Source organism: Pan troglodytes, chromosome 15, assembly GCF_028858775.2.
Source record: "Pan troglodytes isolate AG18354 chromosome 15, NHGRI_mPanTro3-v2.0_pri, whole genome shotgun sequence".
NCBI lineage: Eukaryota > Metazoa > Chordata > Mammalia > Primates > Hominidae > Pan > Pan troglodytes.
The window spans coordinates 22,331,380-22,349,211 of record NC_072413.2 but is presented as its reverse complement, the minus strand read 5'-3'; the positions used below and the strand labels follow the sequence as shown (position 1 = coordinate 22,349,211).

At 46.5% G+C, this 17,832-nt stretch overlaps 1 protein-coding gene across 2 annotated transcripts; it reads right to left on the bottom strand.

Annotated features, from left to right (window-relative positions):
* Nucleotides 1-197: 197 nt before the first annotated feature.
* On the bottom strand, nucleotides 198-16,024 carry DHRS4L1 (dehydrogenase/reductase 4 like 1). Of its 2 annotated transcripts, NM_001251894.1 has the most exons (10): nucleotides 14,946-15,073; nucleotides 13,654-13,831; nucleotides 8,844-8,897; nucleotides 7,725-7,774; nucleotides 4,383-4,389; nucleotides 3,348-3,418; nucleotides 3,197-3,248; nucleotides 2,763-2,897; nucleotides 2,238-2,293; nucleotides 199-715 (listed from the first exon to the last, which is right to left on the bottom strand). In NM_001251894.1, the coding sequence occupies exons 1-10, from the start codon at nucleotides 15,071-15,073 to the stop codon at nucleotides 601-603; spliced, it is 846 nt and encodes a 281-aa protein (NP_001238823.1). In that variant the 3' UTR covers nucleotides 199-600. The 2 variants fall into 2 exon arrangements, with proteins under 2 accessions (XP_063648829.1, NP_001238823.1); XM_063792759.1 differs by lacking the exons at nucleotides 3,197-3,248; nucleotides 3,348-3,418; nucleotides 4,383-4,389; nucleotides 7,725-7,774; nucleotides 8,844-8,897 and having other exon boundaries at nucleotides 198-715; nucleotides 13,567-13,831; nucleotides 14,946-16,024.
* Between the last annotated feature and the right edge of the window lie 1,808 nt (nucleotides 16,025-17,832).

The window sequence follows — 17,832 nt, the reverse complement described above, 5'->3', positions numbered from 1 at the left end:
GGGGATCCCCGTGGCGTCCTGGGAGTTCCTGTGCCACCTTCCTTCCAGTTGGCAGCTCTGCAGACACCTCCACCCCTGAACATCACGCTCAGGTCCTGGAGACAGGGAGGAGGGCTGGGGGGTCCAGAGATCCAGCCTGGCCAGACTTCTGCTCTCTGCTCAGCTAAGCACCCCACACTGAGAAAACGTCGATTCGATTCAAAGCCGCGCAATCATCTGCATTTTATTTGCACCTCATTTGCAAGTTGTTAATTTGCAACTCTGCTCCTTCCACTCCAGCTTCCTTCTCTCTCATCTCCCCTCAAATTCCCCAGTGGCCTGGGCAAAAAATATCTTGGTCTTTGCCAAGGTAGACTCAGCCTTGTCAGCAGGCCTGTCCTGTGTTCTCAGGGGAGGCCTTTACCCAAGGCCACAACAACAGCAGGAATCCCGAGTAAGACGCCACCTTGACGGCAGGGAAGGCTGGACTTTCCACAGGGCAGAACTGATTTGATGAGGTGAACAGTAAGGTGAGCAGAGGTGGGAAAGGCCAGTGGGTGAATGCAGGAACAGCACCAGGAGCTAGAGCCCAACTCTGGCCCGTGGGCTGTCTCCGAGTCCTCAGAGGCGGGACGGGGTTCCTCCACCCACCACCACTGTTTCCCCAGTGATGTAGCTGGCATCTTCAGAGCACAGGAAAGACACGATGCCAACAGAATCCTCTGGCTCGCCTAACCTGGGGAATAGGGGAAGCAAGGAAGGGAGTAAAAATCAAACAAGTCTGTCTCCCTCACCTGGGACACGGGGAATGAAATTTGCTTAATCAAGAATTATCAGTTGACTTTTCAGGATCAGTGTACAAACTTTCTGCCTATCAAATAGGGTTACCATGAGGATATGCTGTTATAATTTAGTATAAGCATACTGTACTCTGCAAAAACCATTACCCATAATATTCAAATACTATAGAGACACTGTTTTTTAGAGAGCTCAGGACACCAAAATCCAAAGTTATACAGGTAAAATAGTAAGTAATTATTTCATACTTCAAAAAAATGGTTTCACATGTGCACACACTAAAGTATCAGGGAGTCTGTGTGACAGTAAATGGTGTGTTTAAAATGATTCCATTTGTACAGGTTCAACTTAGAGACAATTTTTTCAGGAATCTATACTTGTCCCTTAAAGTCAGGATCATTTGGTGAGAATGTGCTAATTCTTATTTTATCAGTGACTGCATAGTTAGGAGACACTTTAATCTGCCTGCCATAGAATGCTCTAGAGGTGGGCAGAGTAACTCAAACCTAGAAGGGCTGAATTAATGCTTCTCCATTCTAGCTGTACCTTGCAATCATTTGAGAGGCTTAAACAAAAAAAGAAAAGAAAAGAAAAGACAAAGAAAAACAAAACCCTAGATGGTCAAGTCCTACCTTGGACCAATTAAAAAAGAATCTTTGGGAGTGGGTGGGGCCTGAGCACTTGCAGTTTAAAAAGCTCCCCAGGTGATTCTAATGTGCATCCAGTATTGAGCTACATGGGCTAGATCATTCACTGGAGCTCTAGGCTGACAATCCCCTGACTTATTAATGAGTTATGAACTAGGCCTGTAGCTCATGCCTGACATCAGAATGGCTTTGGGAAGATTTGGGATGTCTGGACCAGTACAGAGTTAGGCATTGCTGGCATTTGTCCTTGAGGGACAAGATGGAGAAACTAGATAGTGCCCAGAAGCCAGAAGGTAGAGAGAGGCAGGGAACTTAGAGGAAAGGGAGCCCGACAAAGGTGCTTGAACAGTTCACCCAGCTCACTGGGGAAGAAAGTAATTCCTTAGGCAAGGGGAGTTTGGGGCTTAGTAAAGCTCTTCATTCCTTTCATTTGGATTGTAGATCATCAACCTGAGTTTTGTAAACATGTGTCATTATTCAAGGGAACTAAAAAAGCATGGTTTTGGTTATGGTCCCTGGTCTCCATGGATGCTCAGAGGTGGAGGCAATCCCCCAGGTGGAGAGAGGACTCAGGGCTTCTCCCAGAGCTCTGCACTGCTGAAACCCCGAGGTCTCTGTGTTTACCTTTTGAAAGCGAAGCTGACTTCTTGCTCAGGCCACTGCAGTGATAGTGTTTATGAATTTGTGGTCTGTGAGGCAGAGGAGAGCCTGCCTGTGTTATCTGTGGGACTGAGACAGCGGGCTGTGGGCTGCTAGGGACCAGACCTTCCCATCTTCATGTCTCTTAGTGCCCTTGCCCTCATGACAGTTTACCTTCTTATCCGCAGGGTTTCTTTCATGCTTTCCTCTTTTTCCTTGTCCATCCAGAGCTGCAGGAAGAAGGGAAATCTCTTTATGTTTAAGAAGAGGAAAGTGAGGAACAGAAAGGGAAGAAACTGCCCATCCTCATGGCAACTGACAGGAAGGATGGAGAGACTTCCCTCTTTCACTTCCTATTTTTTTCTAGCTCCCAGCTCTCCCCACTGCCCTCATCTGTTTCATTTGTTTCAGGTTCTAGTGATGCATTTTGCTGTGTCTCTCCAATTCTCATCCATGTAAGGAGAGAAGAAACAGTGTGAGTAGAGTGTGAATACCTCAGTCTCCACTCTGCACCTCAGGAAAGGTGTGATAGGAGTGTGGCTTGTATAGGGCAGCTGGTACAGAGAGTGAATATGGAAAAGACCAGGGAAGGAGAATGGAGTGGTTGAGAGCTCAGGACTCAGGTACTGGGTTTCCCTGTCCAAGAAGATGGATGCCTTTCAAGGGGTCCCAGTCAAATGCAAAGCTCCCCTTCCTCACCATCCTGCTGAAGCTAGTCTTGATAAGTCCAGGTGCTAGGCAGTTCACCCTAATGTTCCTTGGGGCCAGCTCTATGGCCAGGGTCTTGGTCAGGCCCAGCAAGGCTGTTTTACTGACATTGTAAGGACTGAAGCCCTGGAGAAAGAAGAGAATGTGTTAGACTCATAGTTTCCAGGTCATTCTTGGTTCTAATAACTAGACATAGAGGGCAGTGCTCAATAGGGATCTCCTGTAAGGGAGGGGCAGAGTTAGGAAACTGTCTTGTGGCTAAACCTCCCCTAGGTTATGGTTTGTGGAGGCGAGGCATCTATTTTGTGGGCAGGGACTTGGTGGTGTGATTCTACAAGGGGACACAAACTTCCTCGGGTAATAGGAGGGGTGGAAAGATGTGGAGTGGAGGGTGGGATGGAAGGGGCACACAAAAGGGTTCTTACAGGAAGTGGCCTGAAGGCTGCTACAGAGGCCAGGAACCCCACTGAACCACCCCTGGAAAAAGAAGAGAGCTGACCGTCTTCCCAGTGTGGACCACTGCCCTCAGCCCGTGTGGGGTCCCCTCTCACCCAGGCTCTCTCTCACTCTCTGTACCCTCGTTTCTCCATTTCTGGCACCACTGCCTTTATCATCAGGGCTGGGGCCTTCCCATTAATGTCCAGAGTCTGAAGCCAAAAGAAGAAGGGGAAACAGCATGAGTGTAGAGCACTGGAGGAGGCATGGCAATGAAGAGTTAGAATGGGTTCCTAGGATGTTTGTCAAAGCTGACGAAGATCTTAGGATGATATACCTGTATCTTACACATGAAGCAACTGAGGTTCAGGGAGAAGTAGCTCTCACCAGCTGCTCAGCTAGATAATGATACATTAGGTTCAGGTGAGCAAAAATGGAGCCTGGTTCATCTTGTTTCATAACCAGCCAAGTATGATTTGGCCCAGAAGGAGCCTAAATCCTCAGGGCTCCTTCGGATTTGAGCTGTGTTTTCTCTGTTTTTTCAAAGTAGGGAAAGTCTGGAATTGTCAGCCTTCTGGACCTGCCCTAGAGTAGGCCATGCTTCTCAGGGAAAATGTGGCCTGACCTTGGATACCTGGGGTTGTTCTAGCACTTCTCTGGCTTCTGCATTTAGGGAGTGAGATGCTATTGGTCCTCTAGGGTGGACTGTCTGGCTGTGGACTGTCTGGCTAGGCATGGTTAGAAAGTGGGAGCACGAGGAGGCACCTTCTGGGGAAGCTGGGGGACGGCTACAATCAGAATCCCCACATCCATAATCTAAAACAAATGTATGACCCTGTTTACATTGTTCTAGACAACTGCTTATATTAAAATATTTCAATCTTACAGAAAAATTGGAAGTAGAAGTACAAGGAGAATCTAGAGATCCTTCATTTAGATTCACCAATTTTTCTCTACTAAAAATACAAAAATTAGCCAGACGTGGTGGCATGTTTCTGTAATCCCAGCTACTCAGGAGGATGGGACAGGAGAATAGCTTGAACCTGGGCGGTGGAGGTTGCAGTGAGCCAAGATCGCAACACTGCACTCCAGCCTGGGCAATAAAGCGAGACTCCATTTCAAAAAATAAATAAAAAAAATTAAAATAAATAAACTTAGTTGCAGATATTAGAATGCTCTATCCCTAAATACTTAGCATACATTCCCAAAGAGTAAGGATGTTCTTTTACACAACCATAATCCATTATCACACCCAAGAAGTTTGACATTGATGATAATTTTATCTAATATATTGGCCTCAACTGTCCCCGAAATGTGTTTTTTTTTTTAAAGTCCAGAGTTCAATCAAGGATCAGCCATTATGTTTGGATTTGATGTACTGTGATATTTAAAATAATATATAAACTAAAAGAAAAGTTACAGGCACACCTTATTTTATTACTCTTTGCAGATATTGCGTCTTTTAAAAATTGAAGGTTCATGGCAACCCTGTGTTAATTGGAGCCATTTTTCCAATGGCATGCGCTCAGTTTGTCTCTGGGTCACATTTTGGTAATTCTTGGAATATTTCAGACTTTTCCATTATTATTACGTCTGTTACGGTGATCTGTGATCTTTCGTGTTTTTATTATAATTGTTTTGGGGTACGACAAACCACACCCAGAAAAGAAGGTCAACTTAATCGAAAAATGTTATGTGTTCTGACTGCTCCGCCCTTCTCCCATCTCTCTCCCTCTCTGTGAGCCTCCATATTCCCTGAGACACATTTACATTGAAATTAGGCCAATTATTAACCCTACAATGGCCTCTAGGTGTTCAAGTGAAAGGAAGAGTCACACATCTTACACTTTAAATCAAAAGCTGGAAATAATTGAGCTTAGTGAGGAAGGCATATTGAAAGCTGAGGCAGGCTGAAAGCTAGGCCGTGTGCACCAGTAGCCAAATCGTGAGTGCAAAGGAAAAATCTCTGAAGGATATTAAAAGTGCTACTTCTGTGAACACATAAATGATAACAAAGCAAAACAGCTTTATTGTTAATATGGCTTCAAAACTTCAAAGGACAGGCTTATTCTCTTGTTAGGGGCTAATGCAGCCAGTGACTTTTAAGTTGAAGCCAATGCTCATTTACCATTCTGAAAATTCTAGGGCTCTCAAGATTTATGCTAAATCTACTCTGCCTGTGCTCTATAAATGGAACAACAAAGCCTGAATAACAGCACATCTGTTTATAGCATGGTTAACTGAATATTTTAAGCTCACCGTTGATAGCTACTGCTCAGAAAAAGATTCCTTTCAAATTGTTACTGCTCATTGACAATGCACCTGGTCACTCAAAAGCTCTGATGGAGATGTACAAGGAGATTAATGTTGTTTTCATGCCTGCTAACACAACATCCATTCTGCAGCCCATGGATCAGGGGGTAATTCTGACTTCCAAGACTTGTTATTTAAGAAATACATTTTGTAAGGCTGTAGCTGCCGTAGATAATGATTCCTCTGATTTATCTGGGCAAAGTCAACTGAAAACCTTCTAAAAAGGATCCACCATTCTAGATGCCATTAAGAATATTTGTGATTCATGGGAGGAGGTCAAAATATCTACATTAACAGGAGTCTGGAAGAAGTTGATTCCAACCCTCATGGATGACGTGGAAGAGTTCAAGACTGCATCAGAGGAAGGAACTGCAGATGTGGTGGAAATAGCCAGAGAACTAGAAGTGGAGCTGGAAGATGGGACTGAATTGCTACACTCTCACGACAAAATGTAGATGGCTGAGGAGCTGGTTCTTACGGATAAGCAAAGAAAGTGGTTTCTTGGGATGGAATCTATTTCTGGTGAAGATGCCATGAACATTGTTGAAATCACAACACAGGATTTAGAATATTATATGTACTTAGTTGATTAAGCAGTGGCAGAGTTTGATAGGATTGACTCCAATTTTGAAAGAAGTTCTACTGTGGGTAAATGCTATCAAACAGTATTGCATGCTACAGAGAAATCTTTTGTGAAAGGAAGAGTCAACTGATGTGGCAAACTTCACTGCTGTCTTATTTGAAGAAATTGCCACAGCCACCCCAGCCTTCAGCAACACCACCCTAAGTCAGCCACCATCAATGTTGAGGCAAGACCCTCTAAGGCCGGGTGTGGTGGCTCACGCCTGTAATCCTAGCACTTTGGGAAACCGAGGCGGGTGAATCACGAGGTCAGGAGATTGAGACCATCCTGGCTAACACGGTGAAACCCCATCTCTACTAAAAATACAAAAAATTAGCTGGGTGTGGTGGTGGGCGCCTATAGTCCCAGCTACTCAGGAGACTGAGGCAGGAGAATCGCTTGAACCTGGGAGGCGGAGGTTGCAGTGAGCCGAGATGGTGCCATTGCACTCCAGCCTGGGCTACACAGTGAGACTCCATCTAAAAAAAAAAAAAAAACACCCTCCACCAGCAAAAAGATTACAACTTCTAAAGGCTCAGATCATTGTTAGCACTTTTTAGCAATAAAGTATTTTAAAATTAAGATATGTATATATTTTTAAAGACATAATGCTATTGCTCATTTAATAGACAACCATTAGATGACCATTATAGTGTAAACGTAACTTTTATATGCACTGGGAAACCAAAAAATTCATGTGTCTCACTTTATTATAATACTCACTTTATTGTGCAGTGGCCTGGAACCAGACCCACAATATCTCCGAGGTGTGCCTGTACTTAGTTTAAAACTGACTTTCATAGGGTCTCTATTCAGACTGTTCATGAAAGATGTTCCTCCATTGTAAAGACTATCAGAATCTGTCTGGGTGCAGTGGCTCACGCCTATAATCCCAGCACTTTGGGAGGCCGAGGTGGGTGGATCAGTTGAGGCCAGGAATTTGAGACCAGCCTGGGCAACACAGTGAAACCCTGTCTCTACTGAAAATATCAAAAATTAGCCGGGCATGGTGGCACATGCCTGTAGTCCCAGGTACTTGGCAGGCTGAGGCACAAGAATCGCTTGAACCTGGGAGGCGGGGGTTGCAGTGAGCTAGATCGCAGCACTGCACTCCAGCCTCGATGACACAGCGAGAAAAAAAAAAAAAGAGGGACAAAGCTTAACAATAAAAAACTAGCTCACTGAAGAACATTTTGGCACTTTGGTCTTTATGTGTATGAAACACTGGTAAATAAATCATAGTGTTTTCACATCCTGATACTTTAGTGTTGAGAAATGTTTGATGACATCTGATACAGTTGGTATGTTTGTCCCCTCTAAGTCCCATGTTGAAATGTGATCACCAGTGTTCAAGGTGGAACCTGGTGTGAGGTGTTTGAGTCATGGGGTGGATCCCTTATGAATGGCTTGGTGCTCTCCCGGTGGCAATGAGTGAGTTCTCACTCTATTAGTTCATGCCAGAGCTAGTTGTTTAAAAGCCTGGTATCTCACTTCCTCTCTTGCCATGTAACGCGCCTGCTCCCTTTTGCCTTCTGCTATGATTGTAAGCTTCCTGAGGCCTCATGAGAAGCAGATACTGGCACCATGCTTCTTCTACAGTCTGCAGAAGTGTAAACCAAAACAACCCTCTTTTCTTTTCTTTTTTTTTTTTTTTTGAGACGGAGTCTCGCTCTGTCACCCAGGCTGGAGTGCAGTGGCGCAATCTCGGCTCACTGCAAGCTCCGCCTCCCGGGTTCACACCATTCTCCTGCCTCAGCCTCCCAAGTAGCTGAGACTACAGGTGCCTGCCACCACGCCCGGCTAATTTTTTGTATTTTTAGTAGAGACGGGCTTTCACCATGTTAGCCAGGATGGTCTGGATCTCCTGACCTTGTGATCTGCCCGCCTCGACCTCCCAAAGTGTTGGGATTACAGGCGTTAGCCACCGCGCCCGGCCACAACCCTCTTTTTCTTTATAAATTGCCCAGCTCAGGTATTCCTTTATAGCAACGCAAAACAGACTAATACAACATCAGAGTAAAAAGCAAAACCATGGGAGATCATAAAAAATTAGCATTTCCAAATCGTGGGACTATTAACCTTAGTAAACAAAGACAAATATTTTAATTAAAGCTTTGTAATTAAAGAATGTGTGTGAAATATATTATGAATGTAATGTAATTATATACTTACACATAAAACCCAATATTGTACCACTTGAATATAGACATCTGGATCTCAGATTTTCTTGACATTGCAGTTAGGAAGAAAATAATATAGGTTTTTATTTTTACTTTTTTAAAGGATGTATGTTATAAAGTGGCAACTGGTTATTTCACCAGAATTAGTATTTTACTTAACTAGCAGCTTTTAATATTTCCCAGCTAATGAAAAATGATTCCTTTTTGGCAGCTGAAAGGGGGACAGTTGGGTGTGTAAGTTTAAGTGTCATAGTTGTTGGCATATTAGCTGCCACGTCTCTGTTGGAAATCAACCAGGTAGCAGAGCATGCCGGGAAGAAGGCTGGGGAGGGGAGCAGACGGTGGATAGTGAAGGGCAGATGGAAGCAGACAGAAGTAGGAGCAGCAGAAACGAATGAGAAGGGCAGGGACAGAGGAAGCTGCCCCCACCCGCCCTTTACCAGGTGTGCTCCAGGTGTGTGGCACGTGGCAAAGAGTCCTCACATTTACACTGCACTTGATAAACACATTCTAAAAGCAGACGGAGTTTGTTATCGATAGTGATAGGATATCAATAACTCCATGAAGCTTCATAGCCTAGAGAGAGGGGTAAGGTCTGGACCAGGGCTGCAGTAAGTAAGGGAGGTGCATTTATTCACGTTGATAAAAACTTCCTTCTGGGCGGGGCGTGGTGGCTCACGCCGGGAATCATGGCACTTTGGGAGGTCACGGTGGGAGGACCACTTGAACTGAGCAGTTTGAGAGAAGCCTGGGCAACATAGGGAGACCTTATCCCTATATTAAAAACAACAACAACAATGACAACAACAACAACAACAACAAAACTTCCTTCTTAGGAACTATCGTCAAAATAACTTCTATTTCTTAAAACATCTTTTTTGAAAACTACCCTAAGATCTGCTGCTAACCATTTAAGGTTGGCTTCTTTCTTTTTTTAGATGGAGTCTTCCTCTGTCACCCAGGCTGGAGTTCAGTGGCATGATCCCAGCTCACTGCAGTCTTGACCTACTGGGTTCAAGCCATCCTCCTGCCTCAGCCCCCCAAGTAGCTGAGAATACAGGTGTGTGCCATCACACCTGGGCAATTTTTGTACTTTTTGTAGAGACAGGGTCTTGCCATGTTGCCCAGGCTGGTCTGGAACTCCTGAGCTAAAGCCATCCGCCTGCCTCGGCCTCCCAAAGTGTTACAGGTGTGAGCCACCAGGAAGTTGGCCTTATTTCTTTTGCAGTGTTTTCTTCCCACCTCCTATTCTTCTAAGGCTGTCTGTGACCCTATGCTCTTTTCTTTACATTTTCCCATTTGGGAGCTCCTTCATTCTCGTGATTTCAACTCACCCCAAAATCTATTTCCAGACCCCTCCTCTTCCTTTCACACTGAGTTCCACCCACATTTCTCCAAGTGCTTACTGTCCAGTTCTTCTTGAATAAGTTACCATTATTTCAAAGTCAATCTGGCCACACTTACCTGAATGGAAAAACTGGCTTAAATAGAGCTGTAGAAAGTTACCCTGGAGGGGGCTTTGAGATCATCTATTCCAATGTCCTTAAGGTGGAGATGATGAAACAGGTTCAGGGAATTTTCTCAAGATCATATAGTTCAGTAGTAACACACTGGGGCTAGCTAAGAATAGGAGGCCTGCTTATTCCGTGTTGGGGAAAGTGATTTGTTCAGGGCATAAAGCTAGTTAGTGGTGGAAGAACTGAGGTCAGTCTCCCACTTTGTAGCACAGAGCTAATTCGTAAGAGCCCTCTGAAAGTGAGTTGGGGTCATTAGGAAACCGGCTGCCCAGGAGAGCCATGATGGGAGAAGATACCAGCCTGAATTTAAAGCAATTCCATATTTGGTTATGATGTCATTTTCCCTGTCTCTGTCTCTCTCTTTTGACCTGGAGGCATGAAAGATTCAAGGCAGAAAGGGAAATTTAAACTGAGAAAGCCAAGAAAGGCAACATCTCATCTCCTTAATAAGTTATAAGTAGGTAGTGAGGCATGTGCTAGAGTAATGAATGGCCAAGCAGAATCTGCCAACAAGGGTTTTCAGTACAAAGCCACCCTGAAACCAGACTTTGCATTTGCCCGGAACTGGCAATTTTGATGCCTTGGGCAAGTAGCAGTACATGGGCCCTTGGTCAACTTTGTGCTCCGGATTTGGCCCACGGAGGGGTGTTATTAACAATGTACACCATCTGCTAGCTTCCCATTTTAACTAATTATTCTTGTTAACTAGGTGCTAACCTTCAACACGGTTGAAGAAATGCCTGGGCTGTCAACATGTAAATCTAACAAAATTTAAAGTCATGTACTCTTTTAAAACCAGTATGAATACTTTCTTGCACCCTTTAAATTTTGGCTTCCTGGCACAAAGCCAAGTCACCTGCCTTGGCTCTGTGTAAGTCTCACCAATGGACTTGTTACTAGGGAGGTGCAGAATAAGTTAATAAGTGATGTGTGCTGTGCTCAGTGCACGTGTGTTTGGGCTGGGAGAAGACAGTGGATTGCTACAGAATCACCTGGAGACATTTTCTACTCTGCTGCATACCCCATGCCCCTCTACTTCCAGGTCTGTCAGCACAGAGATGGGAGGAGGCTGGGTTTTGAATGAACAGAGATAGCAAATCATAAAAGATGAATGAGGCTGGGTGTGGTGGCTCACACCTATAATCCTAGCACTTTGGTACGGCCAGTAGGGAGGACCGCTTGAGGCCAGGAGTTCAAAACCAGCCTGGGCAATAAAGCCCCAACTCTACAACAAATTTAAAAGATGAACTGGCGTGGTGGTGCATGCCTATAATCTTAGCCACTTGGGAGGCTGACGGGGGAGGATTGCTTGAGCTCAAGAGTTGGAGGTTACAGTGAGCTATGATCATGCCACTGCACTCCAGCCTGGGCAACAGAGTGAGGCCCTGTCTCTGGGGGAAGAAAAAAAAAAAAAAGATGTCTTCTAAGTGTTCTAAATTGTGTGATCACTACACTAAAGCGGTTAGGAGCTGTTTGTTCTGTGTTCTGATAGTTATACATTTTTAAGAAAAAATGTAATCAAGCAGATAGGCACCTACTCTGGTTTCCACTTACAACACCAGTGAGAAGCTTCGTGGTGCAGATGAGGAGGCCACTGGGTAGTATCCATTCTCAGGGCAGTGGCTTTTCTCATTGCAGGGTAACATGTGGCAACTGGCAGAAGACATTTCAAATTGCTGACAAGTATTCTATCATTCTCCTCTCTGACAATGGTCATACAAACTACCTGAGAGTCATTTTTGACTTCTCTATTTCCCACTTTTTGACATGGGGTTGGAAAATCTTGGTTCGTTTCCACTAATTGTCTCTTGGGCACATCTATTCCAGTCCCACCGCCACTGCTCTAAACCTGGACGACAGCAACAGCTTCCTCACTGATGCCCTGGATTCGGTGTCTCCTCTGTATATCCTTCCTACCAGAGCCAGATTAGCTTTCCTAATAACCATCTTTCTCTTGCTCAAAACCTCACATGGCTTCTTATTTGCTACAAGAGTGTGTAAACATATCCTTTTAAGAGGCCATATCCTTTTAAGGTCCTTAACGTATCCTTTTAAGAAGCTATGGCCGGGCGCAGTGGCTCACGCCTGTAATCCCACACTTTGGGAGGCCGAGAGGGTGGATCACCTGAGGTCAGGAGTTCAAGACCAGCCTGGCCAACATGGTGAAACCCCGTCTCTACTAAAAATACAAAAATTAGCTGGGCATGGTGGTGGGCACCTGTAATCCCAGCTACTCAGGAGGCTGAGGCAGGAGAATTGCTTGAACCTGGGAGGCAGAGGTTGCAGTAAGCCGAGATGGTGCCACTGTACTCCAGCCTAGGCAACAAGAGTGAAACTCCGTCACAAAAAAAAGAAAAAAAAAAAAAGGGTATGGAGGCCCACGGCCTCTATCTTTCCAATGCAGCCCCTTTCCCAGAAGTACTCCTGAGCCTGTGCTCTCCATTGTGGCCTGACAGTGCTCCTCTCTTTTCTTCAGTTCCTCCTTGGCTGTCTGCTCATTTTGCAGAGTTATCTGGAACCTCAACTCTATTCCATCTGTCCATTCCCATTCATTCCTTAAGGTTTAGCTCAAGTACCACCTCTGGGCCAGGCCTGTAGGCCATGTTAAGTGAACCTGGTGGGGGCCACAGGATGTTTTCCCAACAGGGTTTTCACATTACATTGCTACTTACATGTGATATGGTTAGTCACTAATTGACCCAGACTCCCAAACGGCTCCTTCCACCATCAGGATCAAGGCCCCAATCTTGGGCTCTGTCCACCAGCCTAGGCCAGGCAAGGTGACTTTCTAGGACTCACATTTGGCTCTTTCCAATGCACATTTGAGCATTTGCCAGACAGTTCCTTAAAAACGGAATTACCCTATACTGTCTACCATGCTACTGTCTACTATTGCTTAAGATCCTCCTCTTCTAAGATTATGCAAATTATTTCTGCCAACCTTCCAATCTGTTAGCACAACCCTGTACTTTCCATTTTTGGGTAGATTCTCCCTTCCACTCTGGAAAATAAAGTGTGTGTCCTGAGCCTCAAGGGAAGAGGAGCTTGCTTTGCTGGATGGTTCATATTTCCTTCTGCAGCTGGAAGGCTGGTATCCACTACTAACTGTGACACTGACTTATATACTTTCTTTGAGACTAAAGGCCAGTACCCGGTAGTCCACAGGCAGCCAATAAAGGAAGGGAGCTTGGGAGGTCTGGGTCTTTCCTTACTGGCTGTGGGACCTTGGGAAGTTGCTCCAGCTATCTGAGCCAGCGTCTGCAGACCGAGAGAATAGTCCTTGCCTTGCTTGGGTTGTTGTCAGGTCTAGAGATAACCTGTGTAAGGCTCTGAACACAGGAAATGGCACATAGTAAGTGGTTGAAACATGGTGGGCTGCTTCCTGAGGTTCCCAGGGACTTGACTCTGTAAGCTGAAGAAGAGGGGAATGTTTATTAGCTCATGGGTAGGAACATCTATTTTGTGATTGTATTTACCCTTCTCATCTGTCCAGTTAGATTGAAAATTACTGGAGAACCAGTACCAGCGGTTTCTTTGGGGTATGCAAGGGATGATGCAGGGTTGAAGCATTAGAATGTTTTAACATTCTCTGATTGGGATGGGATTATTCTCCAACTTTAATATATGGACATAATAGAAAGGCACACAATAAAAATGTGCTGGTGAGCTGGTTGGGTATGCAGAACACACTGTTATGTTTCAGTTAACATCACTGCATTGGATCTCACCAATGCTGTCCAGGAAAGCAGGGAAGGAGGCTCAGGCTGGCTCCCTTTTCCACCTCCTGGCTCTGTGCCCATTTCCCTGCAGCTCACTGTGGCCACCAGCCGCTCCCAGTCCTTCACTTTCCCCACATGGCACACGGTGCCCGTCATGCTCAGCCCCTCCCCCTGCAGCGTGGCCACTGCCTGGTCCACATTCTGCTGCTTCCGGCTGCTGACAACCACGTGGGCCCCGTCTTGGGCCAGACGCTGGGCGACGGCGAAGCCGATCCTGTGAGCAGAGACAAAGACTGCTAAGGCTTGTGCAGGGGAAGAGATCGACAGCATGGGCTCTGAAGTTAGACTGCCCGGTTTTGAATTCTGGCTCTTTCTCTATATGACCTCCATGTGTCTCTACTACGTGTAAAACAGGCTTAATGGCACAGCCATCTTTGGCGTTCCTTTACTTATTTTTATTATGATCTTGGACTGCAGCCTCAGTTCCCAAGAACTGACATCACTTTCTACAGTTCCCACCATGGGTGACAGGCTTCATCCCCTCTTGGGACTGAGAGGTGAGAAATGAGCTGGGTTTGCAGCAGCAGCCACTTCCGTGATTTGAGGGTCTCACTCAGAACAGCCCTGCCTCCAGGTTTCTTTCTTACTAGTCTACATCATTCTGAAAATTCTATCCTTAATTATTTTTTGGGGTGCATGTGAAAAGATGGTCTCCGGTCAAAAATGTAAATATTGCCTTGGGAGGAAGAGTTACAAATTTTGTACTTGTCAGCCATTAGCATTTTACCTACATTTGTATTTTAGTTTTGTGAAGAGTTGGCATCTAGCAAAGTCCTGTAGAAATGAGAACCAGGACAGACAAGAGTGCTGGGTGAGAAACAGGCTGGCTAAGGTCGGCCCAGATGTACCGACCTAAACAAAAATCTCGACACATGGCTCTGGTGTCCTATCTAGGTAAGGGGGACGGGTTCCGGGAGACTTTCCGGTGCCCAAATAGAATGTCTGGTACATTTTCAAAGTGCTGGAGGCCTTGGGATAGGATTTTGAAATCCAGATTCCCTTGCATTTCTAGTTTCTGGTCTTCCCAGACGCTAGGTGGTGCTGGTTGACGGGGGCAGCCCAGAACACTGGGGGGACTAGATCGATGGGACTTCACAGAGGTGGCACAGTTGTGCCAGAGGCAGCAGGGACACGAAGGCAGGCAAGGGAGGGTCCAGGGCCAGGGGATTCGGAGGGGCTTCAGGCGGACCACGTGGCTACTTTTTTTCCATGGCCAGACTTTGGCGGTATGTGAGGTCTGAGGACAGGGGCACTGGAGGCAAAGGACGAGACACCAGTGCCTGTTTCCAGGCAGCCAGGGCCTCAGAAACTCCGACACCAACACTCACCCGTCGGTGGAGGCCGTTACCAGGGCCACCTTATTTGTGAGCGGGTCCCGGCGGGTCATCCCGGAGCTGGCCATCCGCACCGACTTCCGTGCCCGGGCACAGTGGCCTAGCAGCCCCGCCTTGTGCATGGATCAGACCAGCAAGTCTGGGTTCCACTCCTTCCAGCGGAGGTGACAGAGAGTAGGGCGAGGGGCAGGACGAAGGGCAGGCCGCTTCCCTGCCTGCCCCCTCCCCGCCCTCGGCCAGCTGGGAGTCGTCTGTGGCGGTTGGCGCCTCCCGCCGCCCGCCAGTCGCCGCGCCCCGCAGCCAGCTACCTTCCGCCTGACTGGGGCTTGCCTTCCCGGGCTGGTGGGTGATCAAAGCGCTCTCCGTTCAAGTTGCCTGTAGGGCTCGCCCCTCCCCTGGCCCCCGCAGGAACCCGCAGACTTTGGCTGCTGCCCTTCTGCATCTGCTTGTCCACGTTTTCTTCTTGGGGAAGTGGGGGTTTTGAGTTGGTTGCTTTTGCTTCTTCAGAATTCCTTCTCCAAGAAAGTCTGGGTCTATGTATGTGACAGCCCACAGGAGGGCAAATGTTTTGAGACTGCCCATGGAGGTGAGGCCTGTGGTCCCCATGGAGTCCACCAGGTGAGGCTGGAGCAGCCTGGGAGAGAGACGTGATAGGGAGTAGCTGCACCAGGCCTGGCACTGCCCTTCACTCTGCCCAAGGTCTCTTCCATCTTCATGGGCCCTTGGAGGGCAGACTATGATCACTGGCCAAACAGGATCTCATATCCCTCGCCAAAGGGACTTCCTCCTTTACAGGGGCTAAGTGGTAGCGAGGAGGCTGGAGAGTCCCTCAAGCAGTGGTGGAAATGCAAAGAACTTGGGGCACTCAAGTTCTCCCTAACCACTCTGTCCCCAGGTCTTAGCCTCCATCCTAGTTCAATAAATATTTGTTGAATGCAAAATCTCTTTATGAACTGTAAGCTACTAAGCACATAGTAGTTACTGCCACCATGCAGTGATTATTATTGGTGCCCTGGGCCAGACTCTTCATCTGTAAATTACTGAGGGTATGGATGATGAATAAAGTCCTTGCCAGCTATAAATTCTGTGTCCAAGACTTCAGTCTCCACTTCTGCCAAGTGGGCTGAAATGATCTCCCTCCTGGGTTTCTGGGAGAAGAAATCTGAATGGCTTATGGTACACTGTAGAAAGGCCCCAACAGACCCAAATGTAAGTATCTGAATTAGTTTAACCCACTGGCCTCCAAAGCCATACTGAGAAGCAGTGCTGGTGTGTGGCAAAGTTTTCATTAGTTCAAAGCAAAATGAGAAAAGGAAACAATTACAGTGAGTTTCATAAAGCTAAGCTTATTTAACAGTCCTTTATTGTGGAGTATACCTTTCCTTCTTTTTGTGTGTGTGTGTATTAGTGTTTTGTTTCAGAAAAGATGATGAAAGCAGATGGGTAGGTTTAGAGATGTGTTGTTGGTAAAATCACCAGTTTGGCAGCCTTATGCCAGTCCCTACAATTAGAGGGGAAAGAATCCTGGTTTGTGAAATCCAGTTCTAGGCATGACTTTTGAATAGAATTCATGTTTGCTCAAGATTCATTTAGTATATGTGCAGGTCAGCTGAGCAGCTGAAAAAGGATTTGGACATTCAGCTGGGCGTGGTGGCTCACGCCTGTAATCCCAGCACTTTGGGAGGCCGCGGCGGGCGGATCACGAGGTCAGGAGATCAAGTCCATCCTGGCTAACACGGTGAAACCCGTCCCTACTAAAAATACAAAAAATTAGCTGGGCATGGTGGTACTTGCCTGTAGTCCCAGCTACTCGGGAGGCTGAGGCAGGGGAATGGCATGAACACGGGATGTGGAGCTTGCAGTGAGCCAAGATCACGCCACTGCACTCCAACCTGAGCGACAGACGGAGACTCTGTCTCAACAAAAAGAAAAAAAACAAGGATTTCAACATTCAAAAGGGGGTGTATGGCGAGCAAGTAATAGAACAGGCCTGCACTGGATTTCTAGTGTTTTCCTCAGCCAAGAAGTTACAGCTGCAGCACTCTGCTTTGGTACTCAGTACATCCCGATGAGACAGGAGAGCTTCAGTATAATTTTCCCCATGTCCAGGCAAAGCTGACTCTGACTGGTGCTCCTCAGTCTGAGCCTCATGAATTATTGACAGAGGCTGGAAGCGCCACACTCCTTGTGCTCTTGCACTGTTTGGAGCTCATGCACTGTGGGAACCGTTCCCAGGGCTCTTCATCTGTGTGGGGCTGGGGGGAGGGTACACAGGAGGACTGCTGCGGGGGTTCTCAGGGCTTGGTTCAAAGGGACAAGCCTCCAGGGGGTATTTGATCTCTCTTCCTCTTCTCTTCAGAGGTAGACAGGCCCACTGAGGGGCTGAGGGTTCCAGGAAAGTGAGGAAGACCACACTTCAAAGAGCAAAGGATTCTGGGAAAAGAGAATTGTGGCTTGGGAGCTTGGTGAACACCACATGGCCCTTCCTTGTGTGGGCAGGGTTGCTATTTGGCCTCCAGCACTATTTCTTTTTCTTTCTTTCTTTCTTTTTTTTTTAAATTATACTTTAAGTTCTAGGGTGCACGTGTACAACGTGCAGGTTTTTTACATATGTACACATGTGCCATGTTGGTGTGCTGCACCCGTTAACTTATCATTTACATTCGGTATTCCTCCTAATGCTATCCCTTCCCCATGCCTGCACCCCATGACAGGCCCCAGTGTGTGATGTTCCCCACCCTGTGTCCAAGTGTTCTCATTGTTCAATTCCCACCTATGAGTGAGAACATGCAGTGTTCTCACAGGGGGCCTGTGAGCAGAAAAGGATAGAAGGAAGTCAAGAAGTATGGGAATCTCTAGCGCTACTCCTCATCAAGCTGGC